The following is a 27,745-nucleotide window of genomic DNA, read 5'->3' as shown; positions in this document are numbered from 1 at the left end:
CCTGGGTGACAGACCCAGACTCTGTCTCAAAAGTAAAAAATAGGCCGTGCGCGGTAGCTCACGCCTGTAATCCCAGCACTTTGGGAGGTCGAGGCGGGCGGATCACGAGGTCAGGAGTTTGAGACTATCCTGGCCAACATGGTGAAACCCTATCTCTACTAAAAATACAAAAATTAGCCGGGCGTGGTGGTGCGCGCCTGTAGTCCCAGCTACTCGGGAAGGAGGCTGAGGCAGGAGAATCGCTCGAACTCCTGGAGGCGGAGCTTGCAGTGAGCCGGGATCGCGCCACTGCACTCCAGCCTGGACGACAGAGCAAGGTAAAAAAAAACAAAAAACAAAAACAACAACAAAAAAAACTTGATCCGTGAGAACAAAGTCATCTTCATTTATTTCTCTTTCCAATCACAGGTAAAATAAGTCACAAAATCTTATATTTTATTACAATGCCATTGTTCTGTTTTTGAAGTCCTGGAAGAGGTAATAACAGAACCCCGGAACTCAGCCACTTCGCCCAGGTTAGACCCCTACTCAGCAACTCCAGTGCTGAGGACAGGAGACCGAGCGCCGTGGGCCCCCGGCCAGAACCGGCAAGACGCTCTCGCGAGAGTCTTCCAACCGCCGTGAGCTCTCGTGAGCACTAGTTCTCTTCTATCTCAGCGCCCCCACAGGTCAGCACCTCCCCGCCGGCTCCCTCCGCTACCGCGGGCCGGAACTTTTGTCGATAGGAACGGGTTTGCACAGTTGAGTGTTGTCGGCCGGCGTGAAGGAGACTAGGGGGCCATCCTCTTCCTTTCGCCGTCGCCGCCGCGGAGCGGAGTCGAGCCGAGCTGATTTGATCGAGGAGCGCGGTTACCGGACGGGCTGGGTCTATGGTCGCTCCGCGGGCCGCTCCGCCGGCTGGTGCTTTTTTATCAGGGCAAGCTGTGTTCCATGGCAGGGAACTTTTGGCAGAGCTCCCACTAGTAAGTGATCTTACGTCTTCTCACCTGGGGCCGGTTTTTGGGGGGCTGTGAGGACGGGGCCTGCGACTCCCTTGGGCCTGGATCCCGGCTCAGTTCCGAGTGCCGGGGTCCTCAGGGGAGACGGCAGCGGCCAGAAGCAAGATGCTCTTTTCTGAGGCGACTCCCCTCCCCGCCCCCAGCCCCTTTCGGGGAGGGAAGGATCTGTGAGGGGGAGGGGTGGGAGAGAGTTTAGTCTCCCAGGAAGGAACGTTTCAGAGTTTAATTTCGGATTTTTAGTTTAACTAGGCCGCGGGGGGTCGGATAGAGTGGGCACAGGTACGGGAAGTGTGACTCAGCTCAAGACTGTGAGGCTACCTGTTCAGGACAGTTGTGGCGTGCTTTTGCTTGGGATTTCTTCGGGTGATCGGCGTCGTGGTCTTTTGTCATTCACTGTATATCTTGAGTGGATTTAATATTCTGAGGAGAGGAGAGAGTCTGGCTTGTTTCTGCCTACTAACCTCTTCTTGCCAGTACTTTATGTCTAGATGGAGTTTTATATTGATAAGGTATAGGGCAGGTGCTCTCTAAACTTACCCATTTCATTAGCCTGTGCCTTATATTTTGTTTTAAAGGCGTATTTTCCCAGTGATTTTGTTTCTCTATTTAACCTTTTTCATGAATAAGTTCTTGTTTCTGTCAGTGACTATGTGAGAGCTAGAATAATATTAAAAACATTTATCTCTAAATACATTTGTTTAAGCAGGCAGGAAGGTGCGTGATGGGGTTAATTGAACATTGAGTAGGCTTTCCACTGAATAGTTGAAAGATGAACAGAACTTGACAAAGAAGGTATCTTAGTATAATTTTTTATGCTAAGAAAGCATTAGTAAGTAATTTAAATTTCGATTCTGTGAATAGGACCTGTTCCTGATGTTCATTTTTTAGCCCTTTGCAAGGAGAAAAAAGAAACAATGAACTCGGTAACCTATTTAAGGAAAAGTAGGTTTTCCTCTTGCTATAAAGTGATTCTGTGGAGATGACATGTTAAAGAGGCTTTACAACTGATCATATGTGTATGTGTGTGTGTATATATATGTGTGTGTGTATTATATATATGTTGCATTGTTTTCACACACTGAAATATTACTTGGGCAAAATTAAAGTATCGAAAGTTTAGGTATTGGAGTTAGAGCTCCTGAAAAAAAAAATTTAGGTAGTGGAGAAGAGAGATTCTGATAAACTTTTAAAGAAGCTGAGAGAATTGACAAGTAGCTGACGGTTGATTTGTCAGTTTTTCAACTTAAAAAAAAGCTCCTACCTTTTTTCAATGGTGTTCTCATTATGCTTTCATTTATTCATAGCATTATAAAAACATTTTTTCACTTTTCAAATATAAAATTATTACAAAGTTAAGTGTACTTCTTTGAAACTATTCTCCCAATTCAAATACTCCTAAAAGAAGGGATCACTTTGCCTTGCTCAGATCCCTTGAGCAGTCATAGAGTTTCTTATCTGGAAAAGGTAACAAGTATGGAAGACAAGACAATTCTGGAAAAACAAACGAAAAGATTATGAAAGGCCATTGTTTTAGCTGAATTTGGTGAAAGAGGGCAATTGACATTAAATATGCTATATTTCATGCTTCTAAGATGCATATTTTCACACTTTAACATCTTTGAAATGAGCACGGCAGTTTCTTTCATAGCATATGAAATAATGATGAATCCTAGATGTAATCTTAAATTTGATGAAATGCAGTATTTATAAATTTTTTTAGTTTATCCTGCATACACAGCTCTGAGGAAAATTCATAAAATGTTTGTGAAATTTATGAAATTTATCTTTTTAAAAACATAAAATGACTCTGTGGGGATGAAATTAATTAGCAAACCACAATGTAGTTGAAGTAGAACAAAACACAGTCTGTGACCAAAATGAACTAGAAGGGAACTAAGTATTTGCTGGGTTGATTGAATGCATTAATGAAGGAGTAACAAAAATAAAAACTACAAAACTAACTGTGGATACTTTATTGTGTGAAAAAGGAAACTGAAAATACAGTTACTTAATATCTATAAAATAACATCATAATATTACCATATATGGAATGTAACCAAAGCTTGAATGTATTAGAAAATCAATATCCTGAATAATTGAGAGATAATAGAAATATTCTATTTAATAATACTAAGAAGGAAACATGAAATAAGCCTAAAGAAACAGGAAGAAGATCTTAAAATAGATAACACTGATGCTAATATATTAAAAGGAAAAAAATTATAAAAGATCATTCTTAGAGTAAACAAAAACAGTAGACGAAACTACTGCTAGTTAAATCAGGGGAAAAAGGAATGATACAAAAATACAAAATTAGGAATGAGAAAAGTAAACCCAAGGGTACTTTTGGGTTATCTCCAGGGTTTTAAATTTGAAAGCCAAAGCAAGTTAAGAGTATTACCCAAGAGCTATGCCTTGTTTCATGGGTAAATACTTTCCATCTTTCAAGAGAATCTCCTTTTGAAATTGTTCCATTTCATACAGAAAGAAGAAAAGCTTTCCTTTACAAAGCCATGATAACACTTACAGAAAAATCTAGCAAAGGGAACACTAAAAACAGTCTCACTTTTGAATACTGATGCAAACATTGTAAATGAATTATTACCAAATACAGTCTAACATTACATTGAAAGTATAAAACATGACAGTGGATTTTATTATAGAAATATAGTCAATGAAGCAGTAAAGGTATTAAAAAACTAATGCAATTCAACATTTATCCTTGACTAAAGCTCTTACTAAAACAGAAACAGGATGCTTCCTTAACATGAAAAACATATCAAAGCATCAGCAGTGGTAAAACATTGGGATAATTAGGGTGCCTATTTAAGATTTTACCAGTATACTAGTGAATACAATTGATACAAAGGAGATATAGAAAGAATGACAAAACAATGACAAAATTATCAATACGTGGAAATAAAATTAATGAGAAAACTCAGTTAATTGAGAAGTTATTAGAAATAATAAAGGTTTAATAAGGTGACCAGTTATAAAATACAAAAATAAAAGCTTTTTAAAAATGGATAGGGAAGTATAATTTACATTAGCAACAGAAAATATAAAATACAGAGGGAAAAATATAAAGAAATATACAGAACCTGTAGGAAGAAAACTTTAAAAGTCCATAGTGGCACATACAGATTTTAATAAAGTTTGAATTCTTGGTAAGATGTCATTTCTCCCTATATTGATCTTTAAATGTAATGCAATCACAAAATTTGAATGGATATTCTTTTTTAGGACTTGACATAATGCTTCTTAAGTTTGGGTCTTAGAATAATAATTGTGATAAAATGTCAGAAATTTTCAGGAGAATAGTAGCAAGGAAGTATTTTTCATACCAGATATTCATTACTTAATTTTCTGTGTTTTAAAATAGCACAGCATATGAGCAAGAAAAAAATAGGAAATTATAAAGAAGATCCAAGTATAGTGATAGAATTATAAATCAGAAGATAACTTAGCGCATTTGGATAAGCATTTGACAAAATATTTAGCTGGATCCCAACTTTATACTTTGTACCAAAATAAATTCCAGATGGATCATAAATTGAAGGAAAAAAGCCCTTAAGGGTATTAGAAAATATGGGTGAATTGTTTATCATTTTGAATCAGGAAAGACCTTGCTATGCCTGACAAACATGAAAGTAAAAGATAGATTTAAGTAAGTGATTCAGATTTCTGTATTACAAATAATTAAATACTGAGAGATATTTAAACTTGGGAGAAATTTTGCATTTATTTGTCAAACAAGTGATTTATTATTCATACTGTACAAATTTTAGATGAGAAGAATCTTAATCATTAAAAAAATCGGTAATACCAGTAGAAAAATGGTCATATTAGAATTAACATTGTACAAAAGAACTGTATATGACCAATAAAGACATAGAAAGATGTTTAACCTCAAAAGTAAACTACAGGGAAAAGAAACAGTGACGTACTACTTTGCCTTTAAGTTGCAAAATATTTAAAAGTGGCAGTAACCCATAGGATTAATTTTTTTTTTTTTTTTTTTTTTTTTTTTTGAGACAGAGTCTCTGTCCACCAGGCTGGAGTGCAGTGGTATGATCTCAACTCACTGTAGCTTCCACCTCCAGGGTTCAAGCAATTCTCCTGTCTCAGCCTCCCAAGTAGCTGGGACTACAGGCACACGCCACCACGTCCAGCTAATTTTTGTAATGTTAGTAGAGACAGAGTTTCACCATATCGGTCAGGCTGGTCTCAAACTCCTGACCTCAGGTGATCGGCCCACCTCGGCCTCCCAGAGTGCTGGAATTACGGGCATGAGCCACCATGCCCGGCCAGGATTAAATATTGTAAGATTCACTCATGAACTGTTAATACAATGGAAATTGGTATAATGTTTTTGGAGGGTAAACTGACAATGTGTATCAATAAATTACCAGCAACACTAATCCTACTTCTGGGAAGTTATTTCAAATATATTATTAATCAAATATGCAAGGAGAATTACAAAGATATTCATTAAGAAGCATATCATTCAGGAAATAGTAGCAAGGCAGTATTTTTTTATACCAGCTATTAATTACTTAATTTTCTGTGTTTTAAAATAGCACAGCATATGAACAAGAAAAAATAGGAAATTATAAAGAAGATCCAAGTATAATGATAGAATTATAAATCAGGAAATACCTCAGCGCATTTGGATAAGCATTTGACAAAATTTTAGCTGGATCCCTACTTTGTACCAAAATAAATTCCAGATGGATCATAAATTGAAGGAAAAAAGCCCTTAAGGGTATTAGAAAATATGGGTGAAAAATGATAACCTATATTTCCATCAGTAGAGATTGGCTAAATAATGATCCATCCATAAAGCTGTATGAAAGACTGCTGAACAACAAGTTAATTGACATAAGACTTGGAATACATATTGAATGACAAACACAGCTTCAAGATCGTTTTATCTTTGAGTCATGTCAATTTCATATCTCTGGTTAAAAATAGCACACTTGACTAGGCAAGAGGAGGAGGCTATCAGTGTAACACATTCTGAGGCAGTTTTTAATATAATTAGATTTGTGAAGTAAGGAAATTAAATGCCATAGTTACCCATGAACAGCTGAAAAACTATATACTTCCTCAAATCTAAGCCACCATCAATTGGTGCCAAATAATTCCACCGTTATCTTATATCACTAAGAAAGAATAAACATGCTGCCAATTATAACACGAAGGCATCACAGATTGTAAGACATATCTTGATATCAGAGTCAGAATCAGTGAAATACAAGCTGGTAACAGACTAAGGAGGAAGAAGGAAAAGATTAGAGCAGAATTTTTTTCAGGACATATTTACATTTATTAGTGAGATAATTATTAGTCACATTTCAAGAAATGTGAGAAATAATTGTCTTTAAGGTTACGTTTTGCTCTTTGTACTTTTCAGAATATGAACAATGTGTTCAATCTTAGAGTGTTTTCCCTGACCTTGCTTGTTGATTCTCTGTAACATGTCTTTTCTAGTTTGCAATGGATTTTGGATAAACAAGATCTGTTGAAGGAGCGCCAAAAGGATTTAAAGTTTCTCTCAGAGGAAGAATATTGGAAGTTACAAATATTTTTTACAAATGGTAAACTTTTTAAAAAATTGTTTGAGATTGTATAGTTGGTTACCTCTGAATTAAAATGTTTTTGTGTGGTAATTTGTAAACTGTTTTAGTGCATACCTAATATTTTTATTTATACAGGTGTTCTTTTTACAACGTATTCATTTCTGTTTCTTTTTAGTGATCCAAATAAAGTTTTTTGTGTGAATTTTACATATTACAGGCACTTAAGACAATTTAGAAGTGTTACCTAATCTCCCTAAGGCTTTGTAATAATTATTAGACCCAGTTCAAGGTTGGCTAAAGCAAAGTACTTTGAGGATAAATGATTCTTTGGATTGGCATCCTGTAGTGGTCATTTCTCTTAGAACTTTGCTTTGAAGGGAAGAAGATTAGGGATATATCTTTACTCTGACATGTAGTAGGTTTGTCACATAATTTTTTTAACTTTCAGTTCACTATTTTGTAAACTTATCTCTCTGGTTTTTTTTTTTTTTTTTTTTGAGGATTTTTTTTGAATTTTTTTTTTTTTTTTTTTTTTTTGGTGAGCCGTGTAAAGCTAAGTGTGGTAATCTTAGCACTTTGGGAGGCAGAGGTGGGTGGATCACTTGAGGCCAGGAGTTAGATGAGCCTGGCCAACATGGTGAAATCCCCTCTCTACTAAAAATACAAAAATTAGCTGGATGTGGTACACAAGAATCACTTGAACCTGGGAGGTGGAGATTGTAGTGAGCCAAGATCGCACTACTGCATTCCAGCCTGGGCGACAGAACGAGACTCTGTCTCAAAACAACAAAAAAGTGGTAGTATTAACAAGTTTCATAGGTGTCTAATATTTTCTTTTCTTTTTTTTTTTTTTTTGTTTTTTTTTTGAGACGGAGTCTCGCTCTGCCGCCCAGGCTGGAGTGCAGTGGCCGGATCTCAGCTCACTGCAAGCTCCACCTCCCGGGTTCACGCCATTCTCCTGCCTCAGCCTCCTGAGTAGCTGGGACTACAGGCGCCCGCCATCTCGCCCGGCTAGTTTTTTGTATTTTTTAGTAGAGACGGGGTTTCACTAATATTTTCTTTTTATATTTATTTTAAAGATAATATGAAAAGCATTTAAAATATTTAGAAGATAGAGGGGAAATCCTTATTCAACTTCCTTAATGGATGAATAATTTTTTGCTGTGGGGCAATTTCTGTTTTGTTATTGTTTTGTTGTTGTTTATGCATACCTATATATTTTCTTAACACATTTGCAAATCCTAGTGTTAGACCACTGTGACTCACATAGAGCATGTGTAGGTTTTTCCCTTTGTTAAAACTGAACATAATTATGATTTAATCAATTGGAAGTTACTGTTCAATGTTAATATTATAATGATACCAGAAGATACATTTAAAATTTCATTATTTACCTTTTAGTTATCCAAGCATTAGGTGAACATCTTAAATTAAGACAACAAGTTATTGCCACTGCTACGGTATATTTCAAGAGATTCTATGCCAGGTAGGATTATTTTTATTTTATTTTATTTTATTTATTTGAACTCTTATCTAATGTTGATGAACCTTAGCACAGTGTAAATGAATCATGTGTCTGCCATAGAGTTATCTTGATTTTTTCCCAGTGTGTTTTCTATATGAATGATATTTAACTTTGTTTTATCATATTTTAGGTATTCTCTGAAAAGTATAGATCCTGTATTAATGGCTCCTACATGTGTGTTTTTGGCATCCAAAGTAGAGGTATAAAACAATTTTCTGTTCTTCATCAAAGTATAGTCAATGTATGTTGGTTAATCTGCCCCAGTTTTCACATTGCCTGTGTCAAATTAATAAATGGTAATGTATGCAAAATACTAAAATTGTACAAAATCAAAGAAATATATACATATCCTTATATATTCACTTAACAGACACATATAGCACTTACTGTGTACCAACTGACTTAATCTTCCTAACAAACTGGAATGCATATTAGTAGTAGTCCCATTTTATAAATGAGGAAACTGAGACAGAGAGAGATGAAGAACTTGCTTAAGATTATACAGCTAGTAAGTGTCAGAGCCCATGTTTGAACCATGGGAGTCTCCTTAGCAATCCTGTGTTCTTAACTACTTTCCTCTGCTGCCTTTGAGACATTTATTGTTTGGCACTGAGTAGTATTCAGTAAGTACCACAGCTTGCCTACCATAACCTGAGAATGTCCCTTATGCTTCTCACCCATATGCTTATCTTCTCCTGTCTTCCCTCCCATCATCCTGATGATTGGCTGCCTACCAAGCCAGAAGGAAGGCAAGGATTAGGGGAAGCTATAGCTATATAGATTCTAACAAGTAAAAGTTGAGGTTATGAGCGTAGAGAAATTAGGTGAGAGAGAGAAGATAGATAGGAACCTGCAGCAGAGACTGAATTTCTGTTCAATTTTTTAACTTTTGTAGTATTTTCGAAAAAGCTTAGCTAAAGTCCAGAAAATAATAGCAGATATTGGCTGTTTTTCATAAATAATTAATGTAGTCTTTGGTGGTGTGAAATCTTTGCATTATGTTTCTATTTTTGGATAATGTCTTAGAGTTGTATTCTTAGAATTGTATTCTTGAATACTGAATGTGATTTTTACCTAGTAAGTTTATATTCCTTTTGGTACCTACTTTGATTTAGTTTTGTTTTAGCCATGATTTAAGAATATCCATGACATCTTTCCCAACTATTACCTAAATAATGACAATTGACTCTGTTAGAAATAATATTAAGACAAGCTTTCTAGAAGTTTGTTTTCTAATTGTGAGTGGTAGTTTAAGAAGGCAGAATCAGCTTTGTTTTTGTTAAGTTCTTTAATGGAAAAGAAAGTGTCTATTAAAGGTCCTTATGGATTGAGTTTTCTGATTCTAATAATTCTAATACTACATAATATTTGATTTTATTTAAATATTACTAGGTAATAATTTAATTTTAAGTCTCTTAAGCACAGGCAGTATGGCGGACCAAGACAAAAAATCTTTATAAACATTTAATCTTGTAGATTAATTTGAGGATTTTAATCTATCTTATTTGTTAAATATTGTTATTTGATTTACTGAGTAGAACTCTGTGATGTGATTTACCAAATGAAAGTTTTCCCTTTGAGTTTTGGATAAAGGATTATTCCTAGGCTGGGTGTAGTGGCTCACACCTGTAATCCCAGCACTTTGGGAGGCTGAGGCGGGCGGATCACCTGAGGTCAGGAGTTTGAGACCAGCCTAACCAACGTGGCAAAACCCCGTCTCTACTAAAAATACAAAAATTAGCCGGATGTGGTGGCAGATGCCTGTAATCCCAGCTACTAGGGAGGCTGAAGCACGAGAATTGCTTGAACCCAGGAGGTGGAGGTTGCAGTGAGCCAAGACTGTGCCACTGTACTCCAGCCTGGGCAACAGAGCAAGATTCCATCTGGAAAAAAAAAAAAAAAATTATTCCTGAGAAAGAGAATGTAGTCTTTCAGATTTGGTGGTAGCATTATTATTATTATTATTATTTTTTATCTCTGTGACCAAATCTTTCTGTATTTTCTCTAGTTTTATGGAAATTGTATAGAAATCTCATTTAAGAACATGTTTCAGGCTTTTACTTTTTCTTTTCAGTTACTATAGTTGGAGGTTTAAATGTAAAACAAATATGTTACTACACATACATTTCCCCTACACAGGATAAGGATGTAGGCTGAAGGTATTTAAATAGATTTTTAGTTTAGCTCCTTTTGTTGGATAAGAAACCAACTCTTGATTTTTTTATTTTAAAATGAAGTGAAGGCTTTAGGAATCTTAGGCAATAGATGAAATAGTATATATAAGGTGGATCATAGTAAGTTTTAGTATTTTCACATTGGGGGTTATTCATTTGAAAGAGGAAACGGGAACTGACTTTGGAAGTCTATTAATTAAGGTTTATCTTATTCACAGATGCGACTGTTTTATCATAAAATGGCATGAAGTATCTGTTAGTACAGGTTGAATTGAATAGGAAACATACTTAGTATTCTTGCAATTAAGTATAGAATGTAAATAATCTTCTTGGAAACTAATTTAAGTCCTAAAACTGACACTGTGACCTTAAGATTTGGTTTCTAATTTGGTACTTTTTATTGTTATTAAATTACAAAATTATTTTAAAATTTGTCTTAAGTTGTAGCAATTTGGGGGAAAGGTAATACAGGCAGACTATCCCTAATCTGAAAATCCTAAATGCTCCAAAATTTAAAACTTTTTGAGCGCCAACAGGACATTCAAAGGAATGCTCATTGGAACATTTTGGATTTCAGATTTTTAGATTAGGGATGCTCAACCAGTGTAATGCAAAATATTCCTAAATCAGAAAAATTTCTGATCCTAAGCATGTCAGATAAGCAGTAATCAACCTGTACATTTAGGGGTTTAAGTACTTCACGCCTCAAGTGGGTAGAAGGTGAACAGAATGTAAACAGGGGAGCAAGGAAATCCTGTTTTGAATAGAGTTCAGATACCCTTAGATTCATTGGGTTAACATGTACCTGCTTTTCTTTCTTTAGGAATTTGGAGTAGTTTCAAATACAAGATTGATTGCTGCTGCTACTTCTGTATGTAAGTGCAAAAAGTATATCTGCTTTAAGGATGTAATTCTAAAGAAAGCTCCAGATTACACAGAATTTTTTTTTTCTTTTTTTTTTTTAGTTTATGAGACATATGAGAGATTGGTTGGCTTTATTAAATTTCCTGAGGATACCTTTATGTCTAGTGTATTTGGCAAAAAATCAAACTAAAAAAGGTTTTTTTAAAAAAAGTTATAAAGATAATACTTGTAATGTTAAAATGGATAGTAATAATCAATCCAAAAACATCAACTCAGTGGCTTTTTATCTTATAAGAGTAAACAAAAAATTATGTTTTCTAGTTTTATTATATTGTGTTCTAATGACTATTATGTCATTCTTATGGGTGGATATTAGTATCTATGTGCAAACCCGTTCCTGTGTTGTTGGGTTGTTATGAGGACCAAATGAGTTAATATTTATAAAGCTTTTAGAACAGTGCCTTGCCTAGTATGTTACTTTGCTGAGGCTGCTGTAACAAAATGCCACAGAATAGGTGGCTTAAACAACAGAAGTGTATTTTCTCACAGTTTTAGAGTGTGGAAATCCAAGATCAAGGTGTCTGGTTATTCTCACATGGATCTTTCTTGGAGCACACACACTCCTGGTTTGCCATCTTCTTCATGTGAGGACAATAGTCTCACAGAATTAGGCCCTACTCTTATGTCCTCATTTAATCTTTTTTTTTCTTTTCTTTTTGAGACAGAGCCTCGCTCTGTTGCCCAGGCTGGGGTACACTGGTGCCATCTTGGCTCACTTCAACTTCCGCCTCCCGGGTTCAAGTAACTCTCCTGCCTCAGCCTCCTGAGTAGCTGGGACTACAGGCATGTGCCACCATGCCCAACTCATTTTTGTATTTTTTAGTAGAGACGGGTTTCACCATGTTGGCCAGACTAGTCTCAAGCTCCTGACGTCGTGATCCACTAGCCTCAGCCTCCCAAAGTGCTGGGATTACAGGTGTGAGCCACTGCGTCCAGCCTGTCCTCATTTAATCTTATCCCTTTAAAGGCCCTCTCTCCAAATACAGTCAAATTCTGAGGTACTAGGAGTTAGGGCTTCAACGTATGAATTTTGGAGGGGGACATATATTGGTCCACAATACTCAGTAAACTTTAGGGGCTATCATCATCATCTTCAATGACAACAACATCATTATCACTGGAAACCACTGTACCAGTGCAGTGGCATTGGTACCAAGATAAAATACAAGGAATTTAAGGACAAAAAAAATAAGACGGACACATAAAAATATTAATACAGAAGGAAATAAATAGTATAAGAGAATTACAGAGAATGCTGTGAATGTTTTGGGTGGGAAAAGGTTGCTTCATGAATCCAGAAAGGATTAAGTAGAATTTGGTGCAGAAAGTTGAACTGGGGAAATGCAGGAGATAGACAGTCTAAGAATATTGAATAGTTTAGTCAAATAGGGAAAGCTCATGAGTTAGATTAACTGTATGTTGAGTAAGGAAATAGTGGGGAAAAATCCTTACCTGACTAATATCAGCTAATAGAAGGCCTTCAATGCTAAATGAAGGAATCTGCACTTTGTTCTGTTGACAGTAATGAAAGTTAGTTAGTTAGTTATTTGAGACAGAGTCTCGCTCAGCCACTCAGTCTGGAGTGCAGTGGCACGATCTTGGCTCACTGCAACCTCTGCCTCCCACGTTCAAGCGATTCTCCTGCCTTATCTTCCCTAGTAGCTGGGATTACAGGTGTGTGCCACCACGCTGGGCTAATTTTTGTATTTTTAGTAGAGATGGGGTTTCACCATTTTGGCCAGGCTGGTCTTAAACTCCTCACCTCAGGCCTCCCAAAGTGCTGAGATTACAGGCGTGAGCCACTGTGCCTGGCCAGTTTTATTTATTTTTACACATGCGGGTAATGCTGGCATTGTACATTAGGAAGGTAAATCTGACAGAATTATGTAAGATGAATTGGAGGAGAGGGCAGGTAGGGTTAGACAAATTTTAAAGTTATTTACATCCCACAACATGGATGAACCTTGCAGACATTATGGTAAGTTAAATAAGCCAGTAACAAAAAGACATATTGTGTGATTACACTTACGTGGAATACTTAAGAGTAGTCAAATTAATAGAGGTAGAAAGTAGAATGATAGGGCTGGAGGAAGGGTGGTATAGGGAGTGATTGTTTAATGGGTACAGAGTTTCAGTTTTGCAAAAGTTTTGTGTATCTTAACACAATTTAAAAACAAAAACCTTCTGAAATATAGTGAAACTGCAAACTGTATTGAGTGCCGTCACTTACCACAGGGTGCTATGAGAAATAAAACCTAACAAGTTTAAAGTGGAAAAAATAATTTTTAAGTTGCTGAAATCATCCCAGTGAACACTAATGAAGGCTTAAACTAATATTGGCAGCCAACAAGAAGAACAAACAAGCCAGATTTGAGCAATAGAGTCAGCAGGACTTGTAAAAGGAAGGGATTTAAGAAGAGTCAGAAATGTATTTTGAGGTTTTTTGCCTGGGGATTGGGGAGCTGTAGGTGGTACCGAAAAAGAGAATAAGTGAGTTCTTAAAAGAATTAAATTTAATCTTTGACATTCTAACCATAAATATGTCAGTAGAACATCCTCTTAAAAATGTGAGGCCAGCAGTAGAAATTTGGAATTTGATAACATTTAAGAGTTGCACAGGCCAGGCATGGTGGTTCCTGCCTATAATCTGAACACTTTGGGAGGCTGGAGCAGGAGGATTGCTTTAGAACAGGAGTTCAAGACCAGCCTGGACAACATAGCAAGATTCCAACTCTGCAAAAAATTAAAGAAAAACTAACTGGGCATGGTGGTACACACCTGTGGTCCTAGCTACTCACCTGTAGTCCTGTCTACTCAACTAGGCTGAAGTGGGAGGGTTGCCTGAGCCCAGGAGTTCAAGGTTGCAGTAAGCTATGATTATGCCAGTGCACTCCAGCCTGGGCAACGGAGTAAGACTCTGTCTCTAAAAATAAAAATAAAAATAAAAGAGTTGCACAATGTCTTATGCTGCATAAAAAAAGATGTGAACCAAAGAAGAAAACAGATCTTTGAGAGAGAGCATAGTGTTATTAACAATGTGGGGGTAGAGGTAGAAGCCAGATTGCAAGAAATTAAGAAGTGAGTAGGTGCTGAGAAAGGAATAGTCTAACTATATTACAAATATATGAAACGACTTCAGTGAAAGGAATTGGGGGAAAGGTGTTGACATAAGTAGCTTTGGAAATGATTAGAGTGTAAGAGTAAAGGCAAAAGGAACTACACATAAGCACTGTACTCTAGTTGATAAAGTTGTTACCCATGGGTGTACAAGTTAACAATTCTGATAATGTTATACATGTATATGGGAATTAAACAATTACGTAAATCAATAGCAAATGTTTGAGAGCCGAGTTTCTCATTGTTGGAGTGGGAATTTACAGATAAACAAAGGGCTGGAAACAGCATGAACTCCTGTACCTTAATACAATATGGATGGTTACATATAGAAATACTTATAGATATGTGTATATAAATGGGTTAATGTGTGTATTTCTTGGCTTTCTCAGCTGAAAGAGTCCATAAACAATGACATCCCAGTAGCGGTGAGCTCACCTAGTACCCATGTCTCGGTTTCTAATAAAATTCTCCAATAAAAGGTACCAGGGCTCCTTGGAGAAATGGCTGATTCTAGGACTGGGGCAAGAAATACACAAGATGGACCTGGACCATCTCATAATGCCAGTAATAAAGAAGTATTCAAAACAAACAAGAAAAACAAAAACCTACATTGATGAGGATATGTCAGAAGGATATAGGAGCCAACTAGGAGAGCTCCCACTGACCAAAACTGAAATAATTTGACCATCAAAATTTTAAAAATAGCATTGGGTAATAACTTAAAGTATAAACTAAATATCCATGAGTCCATACTGATATAAATAAATGAAGGAGAAGAGACATGTCTTCCATGCTGAAGAATTCCAAATAATACATGTAGCTACCCTGCCCTCAAGTAGAGGGAGCATAACTCCCACTCGTAAGGTGTTGGCTATACATGTTAACTTCCTGCTAGTGTGTACATATGGAAAGGGAGGAGAAAAGTAACTTTACAGTGGGGAAACCTGACAAATACTGCCTTAGCCAAGTGATCAAGGTCAATAGCAACAGTGATAAATCACATTAATACCATGTATCCTTGATGTGATATGATGAAGATGGTACTTTATCTCTGTGGTCTTCCTGTCAAAAACCCATGTTCTCTAGTCTAATGAGAAAAACATCAGACAAATTCCAGTAGAGGAGCATTCGACAAAATACTTGACTGGTACTCCTAAAAACTGTCAAAGTCATCAAAAACAAGGAAAGGCTAGAAAACAGTCACAGCCAAACAGTCTGAGGAAACGTGACAAATAAATGTAATGTGGTATCCTAGATGAGACCCTAGGATAGAAAAAGGACATTGGTACAAACTAAGGAGATCTGAACAAAGTACAGAGTTTAGTTAATAATAACATTTCAATATTGGGTCAGTAATTGTATCAAATGCACCATACTAACGTAAGATGTTAGTAGTAGGGGAAGCTGGGTGAAGGCATGTCTTAGTCCACTTGGGCTAATATGAGAAAGTACCATAGACTGGGTGGCTTTCACAACAGACATTTATTTCTCACAGTTCCGGAGGCTGGCAAGTCTATAACGGTGGGTATAAGAGAACTGTGCATGATCTCAGTTTTTTAGTCCACAAAAATAAAAGGCAGAGGAATATAATGAGGTAGAGTTTGTTTTGCTTTTTTCAAGGGAAGTTTGAGCATATCAGTATGTGATGGAAGATTTACTGAAGGAGGAAAGGTTAAAGATGAAAAAAAATAGTAGGAGTTATCAATTGTGAATAGATAACAAATGTATAAGTGGTAAGACAAACAATAGAGAGGAGGGAGGCATTTTTCTCCAAGTTGGAAGAAAAGGATTAAAAGATAGAAAAAAATGCAGAGCAGTTTTAGCGTGGAGTAACAGATATGTTGTGACAGTATCAGGTAAATATATTCTCAATAGAGGTGTTAGTGTCCAGGTCCAGGGGATGGGGATGTAGATTTGTTTTATATACAGAGGTAATTTTACTTTGTTGATTGTCTACCATTATATAAGAACCTGTTTTGCTGGTATACTTTACATCACAAGGATTTGTAAAACTCAGAAACCTTAATAGGTACATCTTAATTTAAATAAAGGAGAGAAGAAAGGAAAGATTATAAATTTACTAATGTCAAGTTTAAATTTTTCTAGGTTTCAAATCCTGGCAGATATTACGCATCTAAATTAGCTGTAGGGCACTTAATTTGCAAAACAAATCTTTTTGAAAATATACTGCATAGAAGGAATGGAATTTCTTTTCTTTTTTTTTTTGAGATGGAATCTCACTCTGTCACCCAGGCTGAAGTGCAGTGGTGTGTTCTCAGCTCACTGTACCCTCCACCTCCCAAGTTCAAGGGATTCTCCTGCCTCGGCCTCCTGAGTAGCCGGGACTACAGGCGCATGCCACTACACTTGGCTAATTTTTGTATTTTTAGTAGAGATGGGGTTTCACCATGTTGGCCAGGCTGGTCTGGAACTCCTGACCTTAGGTGATCCACCTGCCTTGGCCTCCCAAAGTGCTGGGATTACAGGCATGAGCCACCGTGCCTGGCTAGAAATGGAATTTCTTTTAATTTCAGTGAGATCACTTGGGCTTTGTGCAAATGGAAGCTGACACCAAACATTTTTTAGGACCTGTCAGTAAATACTTGGTTGAATTAAATGTGTCATAATGGCTTGAATACAATTTCTCAAATAGTACTTATATGTATATGCTCACACCATTTTTTTTTTTTTTTTTTTTTTTTTTTTTTGAGACGGAGTCTCGCTGTGTAGCCCAGGCTGGAGTGCAGTGGCCGGATCTCAGCTCACTGCAAGCTCCGCCTCCCGGGTTCACGCCATTCTCTGGCCTCAGCCTCCCGAGTAGCTGGGACTACAGGCGCCTGCCACCTCGCCCGGCTAGTTTTTTGTATTTCTTAGTAGAGACGGGGTTTCACCGTGTTAGCCAGGATGGTCTCGATCTCCTGACCTCGTGATCCGCCCGTCTCGGCCTCCCAAAGTGCTGGGATTACAGGCTTGAGCCACCGCGCCCGGCTGCTCACACCATTTTAAAGAGATGGGGGATTGATGGTTAACATTGTTTTTCCATTTGTACTTTAGTGACTGACCAATAAAGTAATAGATAATAGAGTACTACTTTATGTGTTACTACTACTACTTTGAGTAACTTTATGTGTTACTCTAGAGTTTTAAAAAACTCTAGAGACCTTTGCACATATATTAATGCTTTTATTAAAATATATATTTTGATAAATACCTGGTCATTGTAAAAAGTTTAGAAAGTGCAGATTGGTAAAAAGTTCTTAAATCTCACAGATAACCACTGTTAACATTTTTTTGGTATACTATCCTCCCAATATTTTATATGTATATGTTTTACCAACTATATATATTGTAAACACATATGTAACCCCCGTGTTCCCTAAGCGCAATCACTGGAAAACAGAAGAATACCATTCTATAGCTAAAAAGATTTTAGAAATATAAAAGCCAGTGATTTTTTTTTTCCTGATCTTTTTCTTTTTTAAACATCAGAACCCTTTCTCAAGGTAGTAAATATAAAATTGAAGCTGTGTAGGGTGTCCTGCCACCTAGTCTTTCCCCTTCCCTGAAAATAAATAAAAATCTGCGTCCCTAAGTATTGCCAAGAATTCCTACTGAAAATAATTTTGTTCTACCCTCTAATATTCTGCTCTGTTAAAGGAATTTTGAGTTAATTCATTTCCCATTTTCTCAGTTTAAATTGTTTTTTGGTTTTTTTTCTGCAGTAAAAACTAGATTTTCATATGCCTTTCCAAAGGAATTTCCTTATAGGATGAATCATGTAAGTATATGGTATAAAATAGAACACTTATCAAAGCTATATATAAACTAGCTCTATACTATATTAGACTAAATTTAGTAGTTTCCTAGAAATGGCAGTTTCAAATATTACATAAATACAGACATTATTCTAAATTAAAGCTAAATAACTTTTACCATTTAAAAAAATACTTCATAGTAGTGATTATCAACCCTGGCTGCTCATTAAATCACCTTGGGAACTTGTAAATAATACTGATGTTGGATCCTTTCCAGAACAACAAAATCAGAATTTTCAGGCTTGGGGCTCCCAACATTGGTACTGTGTAAAAGCTCCCAGGTGATACTACTATTCAGCTGGGATTAAAAACTAATGGAACAATATGAAATATAAGGTGAGTTTTCATTGACATTTTAATAGGTATGTCCTTTTTCCACCTTGCAAGGGATTTGTTTATTCTCTTTAAGTTACATTTTTTTAATTAAGTAGAAATAATTGTATTAGAAAGTATACTGGAAAATCTGATGGTTTTACAGGATATTTCAAATAAAAGTGAGTAATAAGAATGATTGTGAGAAGCTGGCTTTCCTTACAAGGATTACAATCTTTATAATCATAATTGCATGTATAATATAGTAATTTTTTATTGCAGATATTTATTTTAATATAAACTATGTTTATTGTCTGGATTTTAAAAACTTTTTAGTAAACATTTTTAATAATTACTATAATGTCTGTAATTTATGTTAGATTAAGTGGATGGACTTATCTAATTTGGTTTCATATTAACATTTCATTGATAATCTTTGTTTTCAACAGATATTAGAATGTGAATTCTATCTTTTAGAACTAATGGTAAGTAAATCTTCTGTGATTAATAGATTAAAACATTTTTAAAATTTAATGAAGTTGGAAATTATTTAAAGAAATTATTTTAGGGAGGTACATTTTAAAACCATCCACCTGATATGTGATGGTGAAATCATGGTAGCCTATTTATATTAGCATCTAGAGTCTCTCTGATGCCTGTAAAATAATTTGTATATCCTACTTAGGGATGAGAAAATTTTTCTGTTCTATAGTAAGTAACTATAATGAAAGGATTACAAACAGACAAGTCAGGACATTAAACCACCGTAAATTATGTGCACAATTTGTGTGTGCGTGCAGTGTTATTTAAAGATAGATTATGTCTTTGGCAGAATTCTGCTCCTCCAGTTGGGAATTATGGATTTATAGGCTAATAAGAGGTTTCAGTGTGTTGCAGATGTGACACTTTGAGTCTCTAAGGGAATGAATGGATGCTGACTGACTGCCAACCGATTTATCAAGGTATATTCCAGAGAGAGCACTGCCTTCACTATTATAGTAGAGTTTAGGGCTGTCATACTGCTTGCTTAAGAGAATAAAAGGGAAGCAAGCATGAGTTAGTGAAATTCACTTTGAAATACACAATTACAAATCAGTTGGGTAATGATAACATTTTTGTGTTGTAATAAATCTGTTTTTTATACATACACATTTTTTAAACTGTTTCTAGGATTGTTGCTTGATAGTGTATCATCCTTATAGACCTTTGCTCCAGTATGTGCAGGACATGGGCCAAGAAGACATGTTGCTTCCCCTTGCATGGTAATTAGAACAGAAGTTATTAATAGTGTAACGTGTTATTAGATAGGAAGGTTGACAATTAAATATGAAGTCCAGTATTTTTAAAGTCATTAAACTATTGCCCCAAGATATTTTATGTTGAGCAAAATACCACTTGTTGAATTTTAATAACTATAGTGGTGTAAATGCCAAAATGAAAACAATCCTAAATTATCTGTTCCATAAATATACCTATTAAAATTTAATTTTATACAAAACACAGACTGTTAACATAAAAATTAAGACTGAAGCTATCTTTAAAGTAATCAGAATACTTTTTGGTAGTATGCAACATACATATAAATTTACTGTATAATTTCTGTTTTTCTAATTTGATTTTTCAAAAATCAGAAAAATGTGTTTATAATTTGTTATGAGATTTTGAAATTTAAAATATATTTAGCTGTAATTTTATTCATTGATACGTGCTTATTTGTTATCACATTCATGTATCCATCCTTTTGCCTTGATGTTTTCACTTTTATAGCTGTGCTTCAGTAATATAAAAGGAAATAAATGTGTGCAAAGATGAGAAATCTGGCCCTCTCTGGAGGAAATGTACAACCAGATGAGGTAGTTCTGCTTTCAGTAATAATATGATTTACATTTCTATAGGAGGATAGTGAATGATACCTACAGAACGGATCTTTGCCTACTGTATCCTCCTTTCATGATAGCTTTAGGTATGTAAGCATGGTGTGCCTTTATTAGTTAAATTAGTTATAAACCTATTTAGGTCATCCTAAACTAAATTTCACCCTGTTGTACTTTGTGTTTTTATGTTCCATGAAGTAATAGACTAATCCTTGCATGTGAACTTTCAATAATATGAACTGCAACTGTCACAAATCAGGATTATTATTCCCCCACCCCCTTTTTTTGGTAAGTTTTTTTTTTTAAACCATTCAAAATAGTTTTAATCAGTGTCTGAATAGAACATATTTGTTTATTTAGAGGGAAAAGTTCAGAATTAAGCCAGCTAATATTAGTTGTAGCATGTAAAATAATTGGGCCTTTCATATCTTGAGCCCAAACAAGTACTCAGAGGTTGTGTAAAGGAGCATCTGTGGTCCATAATGCTTGGCTGGAGGAAGAAGTTAGATACATTCATTCTACTGTCTGTGGAAAGCAGTGCTGTAATGGGTGGAGTCAGATAGTCCTAGGCTTAAACTTTACTTCCTTTACAATTGTGGGAAAATTATCTGACCTTTCCGTGTTTGTTTCCTTAATTGTAAAATGGAGAGAATACTAGTAATTCCACTGAGCCATTTGAAGAATTAAATGAGATAGCTTGTACAGCACCAAATAATGCCTGTTATATATTGGGCACTTGTTAATTTTGTTCCTTTTCCTTCTGTTGATTTTTTTTTTTTTGAGATGGAGTCTCGCTGTCTCCCAGGCTGGAGTGCAGTGGTGTGATCTCAGCTCACTGCAACCTCTGCCTCCTGGATTCAAGCGATTCTTCTGCTTCAGCCTCCTGAGTAGCTACAGGAGGATTATAGGTATGCACCACCATACCTGGCTAATTTTTGTATTTTTAGTAGAGATGAGGTTTCACCATGTTGGCCAGGCTGGTCTTGAATTCCTGACCTCAGGTGATCCACCCTCCTTGGCCTCTCAAAATGCTGGGATTACAGGCATGAGCCACCGTGCCCAGCCCCTTCTATTGATTTTTATAACTCCATTCTCTTGATTTTCCCCTCTTATTTTCCATTGGTTTGTCTTTGTTCAGTTGTTAATTATTCCTTAAATGTTGATGTTTCTTGGCCTTCTTACATCAGGGCTGACAAATAGGTTATACTTACACTTCTCTATTACTGGCAGCTCCCTGAAAGGACTGGATTTGAAAGGATTTTTGAAGTGGTGTCTGGGTTCAGCGGGTACGAATACTGGGATCTCTATAGGTAGGAAGGAAGGGATAACAGCATGTGTCACATCTTTGCCATCCCTGCAGTTTTCTTCTTGGGTACTTTCCATGAGATTCATGGCTTCTACTATCACTTATGTGCTGAAACATTTAAATTTCTTTATTTAGCCAAGATCTTGCCACTTTTCAGTTCTTTATATCCAACTTCCTTTTACATAGCTCCACTTGGCATCCCAGCAGCACCTCAGCCTCATGATGAGGATTGAGCTCATCACTTTGCCCCAAAATATGTTCCTCCTTTTAATGTCTTTGCCAGCTTGGTGAATAGCACGAGTTATATACCTTAGTTGGAAACCCAGCAGTTAGGCCCTTTCATCTCCCTCAATACCCACATGTAGTTGTTTACCAATACATTTTGTGCCTTCATCTCAATTGTTCCTTCTGTAATCTCATAGTCATCTCATTTCTATCCATGTTACCACAGCAGTCTCCTAACTGGCTTATTAGCCTACAGCACTCCCACCCTCAGAGAGCCTATCTATCCTCCAAACTGTTGAGTGAAGCTAGTGGTTTCACCTGGGGATAATTTTGCCCTGAGGGGACATTTGGCAATGTTTGGTTTTAGTTGTCATAACTAGGGTAGGGTGCTACTGGCATCTAGTGCGTAGAAGCCAGGGATGCTGCCAGGCATCTTGTAGTATTCAAGACAGTATCAGAGAATTGTTCAACCTAAGATGTCAGTAGTGCCAAGATTGAGAAACCTGGAGCCAGCCGAATTCATCTCCCAATTGATATACATACTATTCTCTTCTCCCACTCTTATTTTTTTTTTTTGTTAAGACTTGGCTTAGATATCTCCTCTTCAGTGACCTCCCCCACCCTTTCGGCATCACCTCAGTCTGGGTTTAGGATGCTTTCTCGATCTCCAGTGTACTCTATGCATGCCCATGTTAATAGCATTGTCCACTGTATTTTAATTTCCTGTTTTTATCATTTCAGTCCTTTAGTTTTTTAACCCCTTCTTGACTTAAGCCCTACTCATAGCTTTGCTTGACTTAGGGCAACCAGTGTGTCAGTTCACATTTGAGTTGCTATTTGCCTAGAATGTCATCCTTAGCAAAGACATACGGATAACCAGACCAAGGAGTATAACTTAAGCTGGGGTCAGTTCAGGACATCCAGGCTGCTCAGTAGAAATTGTTTTAGGCAAAGTTGTGATGTAGATTGTTCTCTTTTGTTAGTTTATATTGTATATAACATATATAACTAATTTTGTATACAGTATATTACATTTTTTTTCTAACTTTTATTTGATTACAACACTGAATTCTGTAAGGATGTGCCCAGCTTTCACATAACTTGATCATATGCTAATAATGAAAAGGAAGAAAAAAGACGAGGCAACACAGCTTTTAACTGAAATGTGGAAATATAGTCAACATTGTTAAAACCTAGTGTATTAATTGACATTTTTGTTTGTTTTGTCGCACTGACTTCTGGGTGCAGTTTAACTGCTGCTTTGTACACTACTCAGAGATAACTTCCCTTTTCCATTCTCCTCATTGAATGTTTTTCCTCTTTAACTTGCCTGACTCTCAAGGCAACTGCACCGTGACTAGCACGCAGCGAGGACCAGATGTCAAGAACTTGATGTAATTACTCTAGTAATTTTTTCTGTCTCGGATTACATTGTTGAGGTGGTCAATGGTAACTCTCATATGTAGCTGTTTAATTTTTTTTAAAGAGTGTTGGAAAATACACAGGAAATTTTTTAGTGAAAAATCTTTGTTAGGTCATATTCTGTGTTTGCAGTTAAACATGGATAGTTGTCTTTCATTTTCATTTCAGCTTGCCTACATGTAGCCTGTGTTGTACAGCAGAAAGATGCCAGGCAATGGTTTGCTGAGCTTTCTGTGGATATGGAAAAGGTATTCTGTAAAATTCCCTTAGTTGTATGTAAACTTGAATGTTTAAAAATTAATGTCGTATGTACTTATCATGAGCCTAAAATCTTATGATATCCACCAGGCTAAGAAGATTATTGGTTACAAAATATTAAGAAACATGGGCTGGGTGTGGTGGTTCATGCCTGTAATCCCAGCACTTTGGGAGGCCTAGGTGGGCGGATCACCTGAGGTCAGGAGTTCAAGACTAGCCTGACCAATATGGTGAAACCGCATTTCTACTAAAAATACAAAAATTAGCCAGGTGTGGTGGCATGCACCTGTACTCCCAGCTACTCGGGAGGCTAAGACAGAATTGCTTGAACCTGGGAGGCGGAGGTTGCAGTAAGCTTAGATCATGCCACTGCATGTGAGCCTGGGCAACAGAGCAAGACTCCGTCTTAAAAAAAAAAAAAAAGTTTGGTAGGAAGAGTTAATACTGATTATTTAAGCTATGTATCTCTTTTCAGTTTAGGATTAAACAGAAGGGTAAACTTTTGGTTTGATTGGTTGCAAAGTAGCCTCTAATTCCCAGGATTATTTTAAAAGCCCCCTGGTAACCACTGAATACTACTGTGAACTTCTGTAACATAGCCTATCTCCTGGCAAAGTGGCTTTTGCTGTGTTTCTAGCTTTTGTGCTCAAGTGTTAGATGCATTAAAATTAATCCTAAGGTTAGGTTCTACTCAGGTGGGAAAAAACGGCTAATTTGGAAACTAATTATTTCAAATTTGTAGCTGCCAGTTTTTGAACACCTTAATGTATGTGTAGTTAACAGAGAATCAAAACATCTTTTGTGCACTACCCCCCATTAAGTAGTTTAAAATAATTTATACTAGAGGAGTGTGCTCTATAATGGTATATTCCCTCATGATTAGAACCTTTATTCTTAGTATGTTTCCGTTTAAAAGATACCATCAGATGGAAGGAAATCAACTGCAGAGATAGATAAGAATGGACAATGCACACATGCTGAAAAATGAGAGGCTAGAAGGAAAATCCTAAACAGCATTGTGGTGAAAAATACTGCTTTCAAATTTATCAGGATTTAAGGACAGAGACTACTCTTTTCTGAGGGTTGTGTAGTAAGTGATGCGCGCTCTTTATATAATAAATGTTGCTTGTTTTTGCCGCTGAGAACTTCTCAAATATTTTCTTCTAGATTTTGGAAATAATCAGGGTTATTTTAAAACTATATGAGCAGTGGAAGAATTTCGATGAGAGAAAAGAGATGGCAACCATTCTTAGTAAGATGCCGAAACCAAAACCACCTCCAAACAGGTACTTTGTAGACTTTAATTATTGATGTCATTTAATTATATATCATACTTACCATATTTTTCTTAGATTATGTTGTTTTGTAGTTTTTAAAACATTTCTTCCAAAACTTCATGATCCATGTTAATTTAATTTTTTAAATTTGTGATTTGATTGAAAATGTCTCATTTTAAAAAAATCGCTAATCTGATTAGTAACTTTTCCTAATGCAGTGAAGGTATATTACAGGTATCTCTCAACATATGGTCATATACCATAAATTTAAAGCTGACAGAATTAGGCAAGTTCATCCGAAATTCAGGGCAGAATTCAGAACTATAGTAGTTTCATGTCAGTTTGACTCTGTGCCATTTTTTTTTTTCCACTGCCAGCTATTGTCCTGTTTTATAAATTTCAGTAGCAATTTTCAAAAATTTCAGTGAATGATCTGATATTGTAAAGATAAAGAATTTTGGTTTTAAAGTGACCCTAAGATCCATAGCACATAAGAATATATTTTTGCTAATAATGAATCACCTGTGCTAAGAGGGTTTTTGCTGTTGTTATTGGGTGTGTGTGTGTGTGTGTGTGTGTGTGTGTGTTTTAAGTAAGATCTATTCATTTAGTTCACTGGTTCTCCGCCCTCACTGTGTATCAGTTCATTTGGGGCAGGGAGAAAAAGTCAGAAGGGAAATAAAGAAATGCCATCCATTTTAATTGTTTCTTTAGAAAAATGATTGTTATATAACAAGATAGATTTATGGATTGCTACTGATAAGTTAATGTTACAATTTGGAAAAAGTTAATACTTTATTCAAGGAGCTGTTTAAGGCAGTCATTCAAACAGCTACCTTTGGATGCATTTTTTGCAGAAATTCCCTGAGTGATTCTCCACTAGTGGCAGGGCCTGAAGCTGCAAGATGATGGTGGACAAGATAAGGCAATAATCCTATTGCCAAAGTTACTGGTATTTTCAGTTTTAGTTATTTTTAAGTATTCAGCATTTTTATTTTAAGTATTCAGCATTTTCCAGGAAATTACCATATTTCTTGCTGACTTATAAAGGTTTGCTATATTTATGTATGATTTTATTGTGCCTTTGGACAACAGTTTTGATTTTTTGTTTTTTTTTTGAAGAACACTTCTTGTTTTTCATAAATAGTAGGAATAGGATTTTATATGTAAGACTTAATTTTATAGGAAATTTGTTTAGAAGAAGCTGTAATCTCTATGTTGAGTGATACCTGTAATAACAATGAAATCCCATACCCTAGTTTACAGTTTTTGAGTATATATGGACACTAACTTCCAGAATGTTTGTTATGTGTGAGGGCACAAAGTTATATAAGAATAAAAACATAAAACAAAATGTTAGTCTTCTGGATTTTAATTTTTCACATGTCTTATAATGAGGAATGTCTTTATTTTGTATAGTTGTGCCACAGAATAATGAATTTAAAAGTCAGTAGGCTTATCAGGGTGTAAAAATGGATCTTTTAATTGGTATAAAATCTTTTTCTTCCCCATTTGAACAGTGAAGGAGAACAGGGTCCAAATGGAAGTCAGAACTCTAGCTACAGCCAATCTTAAAACATTCCGAAGAATTCCGTAGTGGACCACTTGGAAATAAACCATTGGACAGATTTCAGTAATGTCTTCAGTGGAACACAAATGAAAATGAATAGCTTGTTTCTGTCAAGCATATTGGAAAGTGATTTTATTTTTGCAAAATAAGTTTTTCTTTAATATGATTCTAGTACATAATTGATTAAAATCTCTTGATTATAAATGTTTGGAAAGGTTCTAAGGGGACCTACAGACAGACATACATAGACATTTCAAAATTAATAGCTTTTGATTAGTATAATATTTCTTAATTTGGATAATAAAAATTGTAGCTTTTTATTAAGCCAGGAAACATGAAGCATAATTTGTTTAAAATTCTCTTTGGTCGTTGAGGGACCAAAAAAGGACGTAAAATTTACAGTCAATATATGAGGGGTTTTTTCCCTCCATAAGTTTAACTTTAAAACTGTATTTAAGGAATCAAATCTTACAAAATCCTGGAAGATTTTGGTAATGATGTTGATAATTTCAGGGAAATTAATCAAGTACCTATATTGATTTAAAAGTATATTTTACTCAATAGTTTGAGGATCTTGCCATGGAAGATACTAGCCCAGCCTAGCAGAAAAGTGCAATATGTATAGCATACTTTGACATTTTAAACGTTATAGTCCATAACCATTTTGAAATGCTGGGCAAACTACATGAAGTTATTTATAATTAATTCACAGCTAATCAGGCATTTTGAAAGCTTAATTGGATTCAAAACCCATAATGTTGGAATTTGGTAAAATTTTAACGTTGATTTTTACTGTGAAAAGTTTTTTATAAGATATACACACCCTAGTTTAATGTTGTGTCTTGGTGTGGATTTACAAATTTACTACAGGTATTCTGAACCAGGAACACAATCAGGTTTCAGGCCAGTTTGATACTGGCTATCCTTAATTCTAATACGAGAGTAGGACATCATACTAAATGTTATGTCAGTGGGACTGTACTGTCTGTGGAACTTAGCAAATTAATCATTTTCTTCAGACTTGAAGGAGAGTAAGAAATAAAATTTGGAGTCATAGGATATTGATGTACAATTTAAGGATTAAACATTTTTAATCAATTGTGGATGATGGCTTATTAAATTAAATGTTGACTTCCTAGTATAAAACTGCAAGAATAAAAGTAACTTCTCCAGCTGTATCGACTAGTGTCTTGAATTTATCTTTTTCAATTTGCCTGATGTTGTTTTTTGAGAATTCTTCCTTTAGTTAAGTGTTAAAGCCTTTTATAGGTTGTCAAGGGGGTAATTTCAAATCATTTATAAACAGATTTTAAATAGAAAATATATTCCTGATGGAGAGTATCAGATGAGCTGGAAAGGGAGACTA

General features: G+C 35.7%; 1 protein-coding gene across 6 annotated transcripts; it reads left to right on the top strand.

The window, feature by feature from the left end:
* The first annotated feature begins 367 nt into the window (after positions 1-367).
* On the top strand, positions 368-27,557 carry CCNC (cyclin C). 6 transcript variants are annotated; one of them, XM_025381889.1, is made up of 13 exons: positions 368-962; positions 6,492-6,598; positions 7,982-8,066; positions 8,236-8,305; positions 11,103-11,154; positions 18,043-18,098; positions 18,897-18,932; positions 19,618-19,709; positions 20,343-20,410; positions 23,443-23,522; positions 24,700-24,818; positions 25,667-25,761; positions 26,330-27,557. In XM_025381889.1, the coding sequence occupies exons 1-12, from the start codon at positions 931-933 to the stop codon at positions 25,716-25,718; spliced, it is 849 nt and encodes a 282-aa protein (XP_025237674.1). In that variant the 5' UTR covers positions 368-930; the 3' UTR covers positions 25,719-25,761; positions 26,330-27,557. The 6 variants fall into 6 exon arrangements, with proteins under 6 accessions (XP_025237674.1, XP_025237675.1, XP_025237671.1 ...); XM_025381890.1 differs by lacking the exon at positions 25,667-25,761 and having other exon boundaries at positions 20,346-20,410; XM_025381886.1 differs by lacking the exon at positions 25,667-25,761.
* Positions 27,558-27,745: the final 188 nt, after the last annotated feature.

This window comes from Theropithecus gelada, chromosome 4 (assembly GCF_003255815.1).
Source record: "Theropithecus gelada isolate Dixy chromosome 4, Tgel_1.0, whole genome shotgun sequence".
NCBI classification, from domain to species: domain Eukaryota; kingdom Metazoa; phylum Chordata; class Mammalia; order Primates; family Cercopithecidae; genus Theropithecus; species Theropithecus gelada.
The sequence above is the reverse complement of the archived record's forward strand: the minus strand, read 5'-3'. Positions and strand labels throughout refer to the sequence as shown.

Bases quoted from the DNA above. Each gene is read 5' to 3' on its own strand.
- CCNC (XM_025381886.1), top strand. From the start codon at position 931: ATGGCAGGGAACTTTTGGCAGAGCTCCCACTA. The intron at 18,099-18,896 runs GTAAGTATATGG...TGTTTTCAACAG, and splicing joins TTCCTTATAGGATGAATCAT to ATATTAGAATGTGAATTCTA. The intron at 18,933-19,617 runs GTAAGTAAATCT...AACTGTTTCTAG, and splicing joins TCTATCTTTTAGAACTAATG to GATTGTTGCTTGATAGTGTA.